Genomic DNA, 13,504 nt, shown 5'->3' with positions numbered 1-13,504 from the left:
AGAGATTATAGAAGCCACAGGAGGAGACAGGGCTCATCAGCAGGGCCTACTCAGAGACTGGAATATCTGCCCACAATAACCACACCCATTATGGTACATTCTGTACGTGCACATGCCTGGCAACACAAGTGGTGACTCCCACACTGATCATTTACTGAGCTACCCAATATCTTATGCATGCAAACCCAATAGTGAGGCATTAAAGTGATGTTGTTGAGCTACAGCTAAACAGACGTTCAATATTTTCAAACTAATTGGAGTTCGTTTAATTAAATTTGTACTTTTAGCCGCTAATAACCTTCTACATTGATGTTAGTCAGCAACAGAAAGCAAATGTATTTTGATGTAATTGATGTTTGAGGGTTTTTTTCTCCTTGTTAGGGATCCACAAAGCTGCTTTAAAGACCATGTTGTTTCCTAACCACACTGCAGAGGGATTAAAAACTCATATCACTATTTAAAATGTGAAAACAGCTACTTTCTTTGGGCCTGAGCTCCCTTAAGATGCACAGAGAGACACAGATCAGAAGCCATAATCTGTGTTTTTCAGGAAGGTCTTACTTATTTCAGTTAAACAAGGAACAACCACATATTTTCCCCTCAACACGCCTGAGAGAAGCGAATGACAGACTGCAGTCCAAAAAGTGACCTCCCATGTCTTTTTCTTCTCACTATTCCTCAACGTTGATGGAAAAGAATTCATGAGGACTGCACTTACACTAAGCTCCTTAACAATACTGTTGAAACTACAATGCTCGGACGACTACAAACTACAAAAAAAAAAAAATTCTAGATACTTCCCCTCGTGTGGCTAACTGAAAGGGGACAACCAAGTAAATATTATGATATTGCCACCACAACCTTTTTAAAGGAAATGAAATGTTTGCCACGTTGCTATTAGTTGCTTGTTCTGTCTATTCATATTTTCTCTTCCTCTTGAAATGATGATCTAGTATAACTCCTGCTTTTATTAAGGCTTTCTCTGACAACCCTAAAAGCTGGCAATACTGCAAAGCCTAATATGAGTACATAACTATTGCAATCACTCATAATCTGTATTTGTCGGGCTTCTTTTTTTGTTCTTCGTGCATTTTACAACCTTATTAGAAGCAAATTTTACTACTGCGGTGTAATGTTTATAGTTTACCAGTGGGGTTAATAGCCTGAATGCTGAAAATATTAGTAGCAGGAATTAACATTTGAATGATACGCATCATTTACCACTCATGTTGATTGTTCATTTTCATTGGACATAACAATGTTAGAATGCAATGAACTATGAACCATTGTATGCTATTGCAAAGAAGTCAAAAAAGGAAGCACAGGAGTAACTTTTATTGGCTATTATTATGGCTGGCACACAGGTAATTCACTCACTTAGGAACCTTTTTAAGCAAATCTGACTATTACACTGCAACCACAGGATGTCTGCAGCAGCACTACTTAAACTTACTCTTATGTACGACTGCTACAGGAACAAAGAGCCATTATGAGATCAGACCAGCTGGGTGTAGCTGTCCAGCACACTAAACAAACCTTTTAAACTAGAAAAATCACGTGAACTATGCCTTAAATTTTATGTCCATACCTTAGGAAATGCATTTGAGTTCAAATGCCAGCATGTATAAAATGCTTGTTACTATGAAGATTGTGTTGGCTCTGTGGGAGAAGGTGTGCAATTGTTGACATTGCATTCATTTATTGTACAACTGTCTTCACGTATGAAAAAAAAATGTCCCCAGTGGAGCATTCTCAAAGTTTGATTCCTGGAGCAACTCGACCCAGTAACGACTTCTTGCATAATCTACATGGTTGGCATTTAAGTCACTTCAGCAGTGAAATTGCGTTCCCAGTTTGTTCAGTGCCAGTAGCTAGATGGCGTAAATGCCAGAAAGGTGGACTTTTTCCTGATGAAATGATTTGGGACTGAGCTGGAACTCACACAGACCATGACCACAGCTACTGGGAGCATGCTTAAGCACACTTGCATGGCTTTGGAGGCAGTTATTCCTGGTCTTTTGGCCTGAGGCATTGACAGGTTTAGTGTGTGAGGGGAGGTAACCCCTGTGTGCGGTGCCCAGGTCTGACGCACTGTCCCCGATTAAGAGGGAGACTGGAGGGACAGTCAGGGCAAAGGGCAGACGAGGGCAGTTCAGTTAATCAGGGTGAAAGCATGCTGAACAGTAATAATCGTTACTGTTCATCATGTAAATTCAGGCAGAGCATGAGAGCATAATCTCTGTTAGAGCAAGTGAAATGAGCACACACAAGATAACTGCAGTGTTTGGTCGAGGTTGCAAGATAAGAAAGAAAAAATAAATAACAATAACACCACCTTTATTATACAGTAAAGTTAGCAAACTAAAGCATGAATGTTGAGTACAGAGCCATATCTATCTTACATTTACTACAACAGGCTAGCCCCCATGGAATATTGATCTTATGCGATTAAACAAACCTGTCGCAGTAAAACTGTAGAGTGCATTTAACTGAGCAACAAGGCAATTTATTGCTTGAGCAGTTTTTTATTTGTAAGAGAAAGACTATGTTAAAAGCTTAGCCGTGATAGCAAGATGTGTTTATAAGGTATGCCAATGAAGCTAATTAGCTCATCCGTTTTTAATGCTACAGTAGGTAAGTAACAGAATGAAATAACTGCCTTATGGGCGATCCCAGCAGCTGTTTGCAGCTTTCTGTCGACCGTATGTTTTTGTTAGCCGGACTGACAAAAAAACAGAAGCTGTGCTGGTTCATGTAAATACCAGGGTGAGCTGCCTGCTTCCACATATCACACAGTTCCCACAACACTGCTTAACACTACCTGCCTAGTGTGAAATGGCAGTTGAAGCAAAATGTAAAATATAAAACATCTGGCGATACAAAGAGACATATATTTTGCTCAGGGATCGGAGAACAAAATAATGATACAATATTGAATTTTAGAAATGCAAACAACAGGTGGGAAAAACAAAAAAAGTCACTATAATGTTGTGCATCATCTTACATACTGCCAGTTTACTCCTAATAGATGTAATATCCAATGTGGTAGTTAATTTAGGGAATTTTATCTAATATAAGGCAGCACAGTGGTGTGGTGGTTAGCACTGTTATCTCATAGCAAGAAGGTCCTGAGTTTAATTCCACCATCAGGCCAGAAAACTCTAGGTACTCTGGCTTCCTCCCACAGTCTAAAGACATGCAGTTAGTGGGGGTTAGGTTAATTGGTAACTCTGAAGTGCCTATAGGTGTGAGTGTAAATGGTTATCTGTCTGTAAGTGTATGCAAAGACTGGCAACAAATCCTTCTTTCACAAATGTTTTTCTTTTAAGAAGCTTTTTTTGTTTCAACGTTATAGTCATTTTACAGTGCGCTTTCATTCTGCTGAATACTTGATATTTATCAAGACAATTCATATCAGCCGAATGCAATTCAATAATCCTTGCAAACTGCATTTCAGGTAGATGGGCTGATCTAACGGGAGGTCATATGAGCTGTTTTCCCACATGAACTCTGGACACTGTGGGGAGAATCTGGGAAACTATTCCAAGTTCATGCTTCTCATGAGTAAGAGAGAGTAACGGTGGTGTGTAAGTAGAGGCAGAACAAATAATCCTAACTCACTGTACATTCTCTTTATAATCACCTCCTATGCTCTCTCGTGGTTTAAAAGGACATTAGACTCTATAGTGAGATGCTGGCAGGTGAAAGAATATGAAGGCTTTATGACTAATTTATCAAAATGGCAAAAAACTGAAAGTGCACAGTTCAGAAACTGTGATTACCGGGTCTTATCCTGTTGCAAATAACATTTACAATCACTGCGGGTAGTATGCTGGAGAACCTGCTGGCTTTGGATTTGAATAAGAGTTCTACAAAACACAGCAGGGCAGTACAGTACAAAGTAAAGATGTAATTAAACTTTGAACAAATCCAAGTAAGCCGCAAAAGTTATATAAGAATAATATAAGAGTTATAAAAAGTCTGAGACTATAATTCAGGTGGCTGAATCATTCACTGGCAATACTTATCTGTTTGCTTTTTTTTCCCTCGATGACGCACCGCAGCAGGTGATTGTACTCATTACTTTTTCCTCTATACTAATCAGTGAAGTCACCTGGCACGGCATATGGTGCGAACAAAAACCTGCATATACTCTACCCACCATAGTATATATGGCTATAAATACCTCAGAATCATAATTTAACGGGAATGTAGTCTGCTAAAAGGGAGTGAGACACGTACAAGATCATTAAAGTCATCACTGAGCCAACTCTTTGCTGCCACTCGCAAGGATATGTGAAAATCAGTCTACTCTCTTCAGTTTATAAACGACGCGCATAAATCCCTAGTGGCAGTAACATATGAGGTTATAATCAAATTACTGATGAATGCAGGCCTAGCTGCTAGCTAGACTTTAATAAACACTTTAAACATATACAGGATTGTAATGCGCAGTTATTTACAACCGTGGGAACTCCTTTAAAAATAAATCAGCTTCTAAATAGCAAGTGAAGGACAGCAGCTGCACATAACTCATCAAACAACTTGAGAAACTCCCCAAACATGCATTATTTACCTCAGTGTGTATCTCCACACATTTACACAGCTATATCTCAACTCTGCAGTCTCTGGAATAAGTGTCTGCACAATAAGGTCACCACATCTGTAATTTTGTGGATAGTCGCTGCTGAATAATATATGTCATTAATCAGGCTGGAAGTTATTAATAAAAACAACCTCCGGACCTCCCACCTCGCGCTGGATCTAAATAGAAGCTTCTTCTCAGTTCTTTAAGCATCTCACTCTGGTGGGCTCCTTTTCCTGCCAATATTTTCCCTGGCCATTAAAACACCACCTTGTAATTGGCCCACTTTTGTCAAGTGGTAATCCTAATTGGGAAGAAATGTGTTCACAAAAGACCCTTGAGTCAAACGAGTATAAGAGATAGGTGACGTTGAAGTGCAAACTTGCACAATATTAACTCCAAAGCAAAGAATCTTTGCTTTAACCTTACAGCAGGACTGCTCAGCTCACTAGTTTTTTCACTTTCTTTCTTACTAATCCTGTGCTCTTAGTAAAAATTAATCCTCCTGTCAGTCCCTGCGGTGGTCCCTTCAACCTCTGCGAATTTGGAGTATTTAGCCAGTTACTCCCCCTTCTTCTTTCCTAAAGACATTCACTACCTTACCTCAAAAAAAATCCTCACAGCAATCTCCTCTCCCTAGAAATATTTTTCCATTGCCCCGTCCAAACCGTGAGGGCCTTTCTTTGAACAGACAAGGAGCCTGATTCGCCACTCATTCATTCTAGTTCTGTGCATCTCTGTTTTCTCACCACCTGTGTGGAAAAAAAAAATCAATGAAACTCTCACCCAACAAAATGGATTAGGGGTTGGGTTTTTGGACAATCTCCAATTCTGCCACTCAGTCCTCTTTCCCTTTAATACCATCTCGATGGAGTGGGTGGAGTTTAGTGATCCTTGGTGATAACATTTTCTGTGAAGTCACTCTTTTAAGCTGCTTGGACCTATAAATCAGACAAAGCTATGCAACCCACAGTCTTGGGTCTGAAAGGTAAAGCATGACATTGAAGAGCTAACTGATGAACTTGAGACATATAACCGTTGGCAGAAATGGGGTTCGGAGATAAGGCACATAACCACGATGCAGCCCGCAACAGACAAACAAACAAACAGAGCCAGAGAGTGGACAGAAATTATATCTTGACTATATAAATTAATGATTATTGAGTGATAAACAAATTGTTAAAAAAAAAAGCCCCACTAAATCCAAATAGCTCCACAAAGTCACAGGACAACACTGAAGTATACTCCAGTGTACACAGATTGCCGGAGGTGATTTTCTAATAAAAACTAAGCTTGACAACAAAAAGCAAGGCCACAGCGGCTGATTTCTGTGCAGGAGACGAGACGAGATAAGTAAGAAGAGAAGAAGAAGACAGAGGAAGTGAGGGGGAAACTTCTGGAGTGCGCTGACCCTGATGTTGCAGAATGCATCTGCAACCTGGGGTCAAGTCTGGTCAGCAGAAGCAGTTTTGCAGGCCCTTTGAGAAGAGACATCCCCTTTGCCTTTGCTCCCCCCAAAGCCCCCACCCACCTTCCTTACCCCTCTTCCCAGGCCCCTCTGTGAGCTGGTGAATGGTTTGTGTCCCAGTGTAAATATAGTTTTTCTCTATCAAAGACATATTTTCCAACCACTGTCAAAAGGAGAGGAGGGTGCTTTAAGAGAGGGGGAGGTGAGGATAGAGAGAGTGTATGTGTGTGTGTGTGTGTGTGTTTTGGGAACGGGGGTCCCCCCCTTCTCTCCCCCCTCTTTAGTCTGCTGCTGCCTGCCAGTTCTAGCCACATCTGGCACTGTTTATCACCTGGCCTGCTGGTTCAGGCAGAAGGAAAAACCCTGGAACAGGAACACAGTGCCAATCTGAGGTCCACTATGGCAGCTCTACAGGATAAATCTGATTAACAACATTCTGGTTCTTTATTCAGACTGGCCATCATTTACTCCTGTGACAATGACACCGTATGATACCAAAGTACCTGCAGAAAACTTAAAACCAGTACACTAATCAAAGCATAACAAAACGTAAAAGGTTGTAATTGTATGTAGTGTGCATGAAATGCAAATACCATTTGCTCTTTACTCTTTTATGTAGCTCTGACCATCACTGTAATCACTTAGTCAGTTCTGAAGTCTTTTCTCTTTGGTTCATTTCAGTAAACCCTTACCTGCAACCCTGTTGCCCACTACTCTGCAGGATGTATTAGTATTCAGTGCAGGGCTATAAATCCTGCAGCCATTTGTTCAGTTGTTTTTTCTTCTGAATAAGTTTGGCTAACACGGGACCTTATTTAAAATGTGACTGCAGTTTCTTGCCCCGAGGGACATCTTTTTAGCAGTGTGCCCGCATGATCAGCAGCTACAGTTATGACATAGAGTTTTCTAACCAACTGTGTTTATACGTGAGAGCTAACAAACATGCTGAATGCATTGTTTTTATTCCTGTTTTTTTTTTTTTTATTCTCAAGTTTTAATACCTCGCAAATTTAAACTGCAAATTAAATTACAATGAGCACTTTTACTAAGTTCAATCCAAATATACAATTGCATTTATCCAAATGATTATAAAGTGAGCTGAAGGGAATCTCTTTTTTTCCCCCATTGAGCCTGACACCACAGAGTGACAAGCAGGCAGAGAATACACGTGAAAGACAGATTTCATCGGACAACGAGGCCCATTGAAAATGTGGAGACAGGACTGAGTGCACCCAGCATGAAGAGAACAGCTGACAGTGCACAAAGGCACCATGATTTGACTGCATTACAAATAGCTAAAGCACAGCATGAGGACAGACCCTGAAACCTCTTTTACAAACTGCTTCTATCTTCTTTATATTTTGCATGGAACACCTTTCATATTGTTTTTTTTTCTCCTTATTTCTGTTTTTAAAGGGTCTTTTTTTTCTTGAAAGGCATTCAATGCAAGTAGCAATGAAAGCAGATTAGAGCCACAGGATATGCAACCTTACACCAATTGGACCATTACTCTTCATCAAGAGATAAAGAGCTCATAATATTGTCATTTCCTGCCTTTTCTGGTCCCACTCAATTCCATTAAGACCTGAAAGGAAGTTCACCGAGTTGCACAGTGGATCCCTCTCATTCATCTCTGCGGGGTTTAAGGTGAAGCTATAAAAACTAGTTTGTGCTGCCATCTATGGGAGCACATGCAAAACTGCACCAACAATAAATACAGCACACAAATTGACATTTTTACAGATTTGTTTTAGCCTCCTAAGAGAAAAAAAATGTTTCGGATCTATTTCACTAAAAATGGATGCCCTGTGTCTTTAGGACAGAGTAGTGCGGTGTACCTGTCTGTAAGTGCAGATGATGATCTCTCTCAGATGGTAGTGCATGGGAGTCATGGTCTCGCTGACAGTGTCCAGGGCCATGTCCACCTCCTGCTTCATCCTGTGGCCATCAGGGAGCAGACGCACCAGCTGCATCACAATCTAGACAGAAGAAAAAATTAAAAAGCCTCGTTTTAGAGTATGTTTCCAACCCAGATACTGAAGTTATGATAAGACTGAAATATTTAACCAGCCTGGCTAAATCCACACCCGCCTAAGACAGATATGAATGATTTTTTTTATTTATTGAATCAGCATGATACTGCAACTAGAGTAGAAACTCCCACAGTCTAGGGGGTTTCTCTATGATTTGATTCTTTTTAAACAACATTGTAGAAAGTTGTTTAACTCATTCAAATAAAACTGGGATTGGTGCTTTAATACGTTATTTTTGTGTTTTACTCTGCATTTGCGTTTGATATTCACTGCAATAAAAAAAGCATTTAAACGAATACTATGACTAGCTTTTAGTCTTCTTGTTATTTTAAGCAGCAAGAAAACTAACAGCTCTTTTTGCAACACACAGCTTAGTTTTTAGAGCACTGCCTGTCAGTCCTGACCTAAATGAAACATTGCTGTGAATGTATGTCAGCATGCTGATTTGTGTGTTGACCTAGTGGAAATATGGAATGCTTCCATCACCATGTTTGGATGATGTAAAACTGCAGCGCTGTGTAGCAGGTCAGCTAAAAGCCATCTTACTAAACTTTGCTGGTGGCCGCTCTGTGACTTTTATATACTAACAACGACATCAAGATGAATACAAAGTTAAAAATAGGGAGAAAAGTTTTTGTCCTATTCAGAGTCATTGGCGAAATACACAAAGCGTGCCAGTTTACACCACAAAAAGAGGTGGCCTTTTATCAGTCCCATATTAACTAACATGCCTTTTAATTAACTACAGGCCGATTGTTTGTTTGCTTAATGCAAAGTAGTCCTGTCTGTCCTTTTAGGTCAACAGGCTAAGTTAATTCCTGTTACATAAAATATGCAAAGATGAAAAACCTTAAGATGATTATTGAGCTCATGTTGATTCGGACAAGCCTTTTAGCTAATACTGACACAGTCTCACTTTTTACCTGATGAAATGATGCGGCTGAGTTAGAGGTTTCATTCATTTGGAGTTATATTTGGGTTCAACTAATGGGTCTTCCAATAGTGAAGATACAAAATATTATAGCTTTTTAGCATCTAGATGGATCACTAAAGGCTCCCTCCATAGTGACTCCCATCAAATCCCTCAAAATTAGTTGTTTTTTCTTTTTGTTTAAAAAATTTAATTTTAATTACAGTAATTTAGTAAATTTAATTAAGGCAAAATTCTACCTTCCTATTAAGAAAGTCTTTTGAGTTATCTTAATATTTCATAAATACAATGGCTTATCACACACGGTCCTGGAAAAAACAGCTGTACCCCTTCCTGATTTCTCAGTTTTTGTCACAATTACAGTTTCATGTTTCATCATGGAACTTATTTTAATATAAGACAAAGATAACCTGAGTAAATAAAAAATGGAAATATTTAAATGACGATTTCATGTTTCTTAAGGATGAAAGCTAACTAAACCTGCCTGGCACCGTGTGAAACACGTCTCTTGTTAAATCATTAATTAATCGCGATCAATCATATTTTTTTGGAAAACCGATTATAGCTAGAACTGTTGAAACAAAAAATCACTTAGACAGATGACGTCTGATAAAGTGGAGTAGGTTAAAAGAACCCACAAAGCAACACATCATGCCACAATCTAAAGACATGCGGGAACAGCTGAGAAGTCAATGACATCAGCCTGGAAACTGTTACAAAGCCATGATAAGTCATTATCCACACTTGGACAACATTTGGAATAGTGGCGAACCTTCCCACGAGCAGCTGCCCTACCAAAACTACTCCAAGAGTGCGTCGACGACTCATCAAGGAGGTCATAAAAGAACCCAGAATAAGATCTTAAGACTTGCTCAACAACAATGGCCAAAAATGGCATCCATGAGAGAGTTCCAAGGAGAAAACCGCTGGAACAAATGTTAAACTTTTTGGAACGTCTGCGTCACATCATTACATCGGGAATAAAACGAACACAGCTTTTCATAAAAAGAACATCACACCAACAGTCAAACATGGTGGTGGTGTGATCATCTGGTGCTCCATTGCTGCTTCAGGACCTGGACAACTCGCTGTATTTGATGGAACCATTAAATGTGCTCCCTACCAGAAAATCCTGAAGGACAAAGTCTGGCTATCACTTTGTGCCCTAAAGCTCAAGCACACCCGGGTTATGTAGCCGAACATGATCTGATGACCTTAAACAGGCTTTTTAAGCTTCAAACCCTTCAAAGTGGAATTAAATTAATTCTACAAAGAAGTGGGGGCTAAAATTCCTCCACAGCAATGTGAAAGGCTCATTGACAATTATCAAAAACACCTTGTAGCAGTTCTTGTTGCCAGTGGTGGCTCAACCAGTTACGTTGCTTTTTGGATAAACTTTCGTGGGGTTTTATCAGTAAGGTGCCCAAGCAAGTTATGGCATATGAAATGTCTCCTCTGTATCATCATTTTGATACCAGGTTCATCTTCTGAATGCAATTCCTTCCAGATTTTACTTTATAAGTAATTACCCAATGCTAACCTTTTCTTCATGTCCTTTGGTGCTGAACTGGATGTGTAGAGTGCTTTTTTATGGAATTAATGATGGAATGGAATTTATGGGATTTATTTTCTGAACATTTGCCCTACACACGTTTTTAGAAAGACCTATGAATAATACCTTATGTATAGCAGTTTTTCAAGACATAATTACAAAATGCTTTACACAAGGGAAACAACAAAAGTGGGGATAAAAAGCAATACAAAAAACATAAACAGAAGGAACACTTAAAGAGCTTATTCTGCAACTTTAAATGCAATATTTTAGGATCTTCTTTTGCCTCTTTTTCTACACAGCTCCATCAATTTTCATGAAATTTGGCATAGTAGTTTTTGCATAATCCTGCAGATAGACAAACAAAGAGTCACTGTTTCAGTTTACAGGGGCTTTGGGGAACTGTTTAAAAAAGCCTGCTGAGTGTAAATGTTTTTCAAGGTGCTTCATACACCTGAGGAGAGGATCAGAGGATTACCAAGCAAGACATCAAACCAGGAGAGGATTATCTAACTCCATGCCAGTTCGTCCGTTGCGTAATGCTTTGGACCTCACAGACATAGCAGCACCCTTCTTCAGAGGCTAAACTGGAGGCAGACAAGGTTTCCGTGGTGACCAACCAGTGTATCCCAGAAACTCCGGCAGACATGCTGCTGTGATTGGCATGTGGTATTGTGCGCCTGCCGAGTTTCACCTCTTTCTGTGCGTTCATGTTTACAATGCTATGGACTAAGGCAGCAGGTTCCAACCACTGATTCTTTGTCACAACTCTGAATCAAGAAAAACAGCCAGAGGGTCCAATTCACAGACACCATTCAGACCAGTGAAGAAAAGGTTTGGCTTTTGGCTATGCTTGGCCAAAGATTTCAATCACAGGTGCAGAGAAAAAACTAAAGAGGAGTGTGCAGTACCTCTTTGTGAACAGACAGCATGGCATACATGAATTGTTTGGAGCACCTGGTAATGTGATTGATTAAAATGGCCACATGGGGGCAGGAGATATTTACAAAAAGCATTACAATGACCAACTAGAAACTGCGAGAGCTATAGCAACAACAAAAAAAACAAGTTTAGACAAAAGAAGATTATCTAACCTCTTTTGACAAATAGACTTTCTTTCAGTAGGACGTTTTGCCAAAGTAGGATGATTTCTCAGACATCGCCGTAAAATTATCCTACCGGTAGTACGGCTTTCCAAAGTAGGATGGTTTGTCAGACGTGGCCGTAAAATTATCCTACCGGTAGGACAGTTTTCCAAAGTAGGATAGTTTCTCAGACGTGGCCGTAAAATTATCCTACCGGTAGGACGGTTTTCCAAAGTAGGATGGTTTTTCTGAACACCAGCTGTGATTTAACGCTACTCCGTTTTCATATTTGGAAAATAGGTAAGTATTAGCACTTTATTGACGTGGATACTTGATTTTTTAAGCCATTGTGAGTGTTTGTTAATTTTAAAGTGAATTCCTTATCTGCTTTTTGCACAAAACTGTCGAATTTGCAGCTTTGGTTAAGTCTGCTGTCAAATTCTTGGACAAATTTGATGTTACCGAGAAAGTTAGCAAGTTTGCAGTGCATTTTTGCTGAGTGATAAGACTATTATATTCTAATTCGTTAATATCTGTATGGTATGTTAAGTCTGTTTAGCTAATGTTGTTATTTAATAGGTTAAATCATGTGCATTGTTTGCTGCACATACTGAAGCTCAAAAGAAAATGTCTATTTACATATGGAGAAGAAATGGGAAGAGATTTACGCGTTCATTTCTGCTGACTCCCTAACCTTCTGGCTATGACAAGGCTCAGAGGCAAAACCTCAGACAATAGGTCTCAAAATTCAGACTAAATGGTGAGAAATTTATTGTTAATACTAACAACTCATATATTTGGTTAAATTCATTTGTAAATGTTTTTGATGTAGATGGAGAACTCTCTGTTGGAACCAGAAGAGTAGTAAAAACTAGGAATGGACCGATCCGATATACAGTATCAGTATCGGTCTGATCCTGACCTAAATTACTGGATCGGATATCGGGGAAAATAAAAAATGTGATGTAACTATGACAAAAGCACTTTCACAAAACTTGCAACATGGCATAACCCAGCTCATGACCTTAGGTTGGAGCAGTATGCGTCACGTGATAGAGCGGCTGTGGTGTGCTAGACCTGTCGGCAGTCTGGTGAAGGATTTGGAGCCGCTACGTGCTTCCAAACCGACATTTCATCTCCGAGAGAGCTAGTTATTCTGCCTTTATGCTGCGCAGCTGCCTCTTCTTCTCTCCCCCTTCCTCTCCTGTTGCTACTTCAATCATGAAACTGTTCAATGATCAGCTGATCGGCTTTTCTGTCGCAAGTACCATCTCTCTTGTTTCTTTATCGTCCACTTTGCACCAGAAAGAGGAAAACAGTGAATGAACAACAGCAGCACGTTTAAGCTTGATAAGCTGTTGCTAGAATTTATTTAATATTACTTTCTAGTATCAGCTGATGTTTGCTGGAGCCACAGCCGTACAAGCTGCTGGTCATGATATTGGTTTGGATATTTGGTGCGAGGGAAACATGAAGATGAAATCAGGAGATGTCCTTACTGAATCATCAGAGCATTAAGTTTATTAGATTGATCAGTGTTGCTGAACTATGAAATATTTTGGATGCAGAGTATGTTTTGCATAAAGGTATAACAGAATAGCTTTAGTGTTTTGTTTTTTAAAACTGGAGTATAAACTTATACAAAATGCAGCAAGACATTTAAAAAAAACCAAACAGTTTTATTGATTATAAAATACACTATATCGGATTCGGTCTGTATCGGCAGATATCCAAACTTATGATATCGGTATCGGTATTGGACATAAAAAAGCGGTATCTCTAGTAAAAACCAAGGACGATGCCAGGAGGATCTTTCATGAGTTTTATTCATGTCCAATTGGAGGACACGC

General features: G+C 39.5%; 1 protein-coding gene across 5 annotated transcripts in view; it reads right to left on the bottom strand.

Moving 5' to 3' along the window:
• Positions 1-13,504, bottom strand: part of pald1a (phosphatase domain containing paladin 1a) — a 59,280-nt gene that overhangs the window by 23,883 nt on the left and 21,893 nt on the right. For all 5 annotated transcript variants that reach the window (XM_013269507.3, XM_013269508.3, XM_013269506.3 and 2 more), the window contains exon 18: positions 7,892-8,032. In XM_013269507.3, coding sequence (XP_013124961.1) covers positions 7,892-8,032 — 141 coding nt within the window. The remainder of the gene's footprint in view (positions 1-7,891; positions 8,033-13,504) is intronic.

The sequence above is a fragment of the Oreochromis niloticus genome, linkage group LG8 (assembly GCF_001858045.2).
Source record: "Oreochromis niloticus isolate F11D_XX linkage group LG8, O_niloticus_UMD_NMBU, whole genome shotgun sequence".
In the NCBI taxonomy this organism is placed as follows: domain Eukaryota; kingdom Metazoa; phylum Chordata; class Actinopteri; order Cichliformes; family Cichlidae; genus Oreochromis; species Oreochromis niloticus.
Note: the sequence above shows the minus strand (reverse complement) of the source record. Positions and strands in the feature narration are given on the sequence as shown.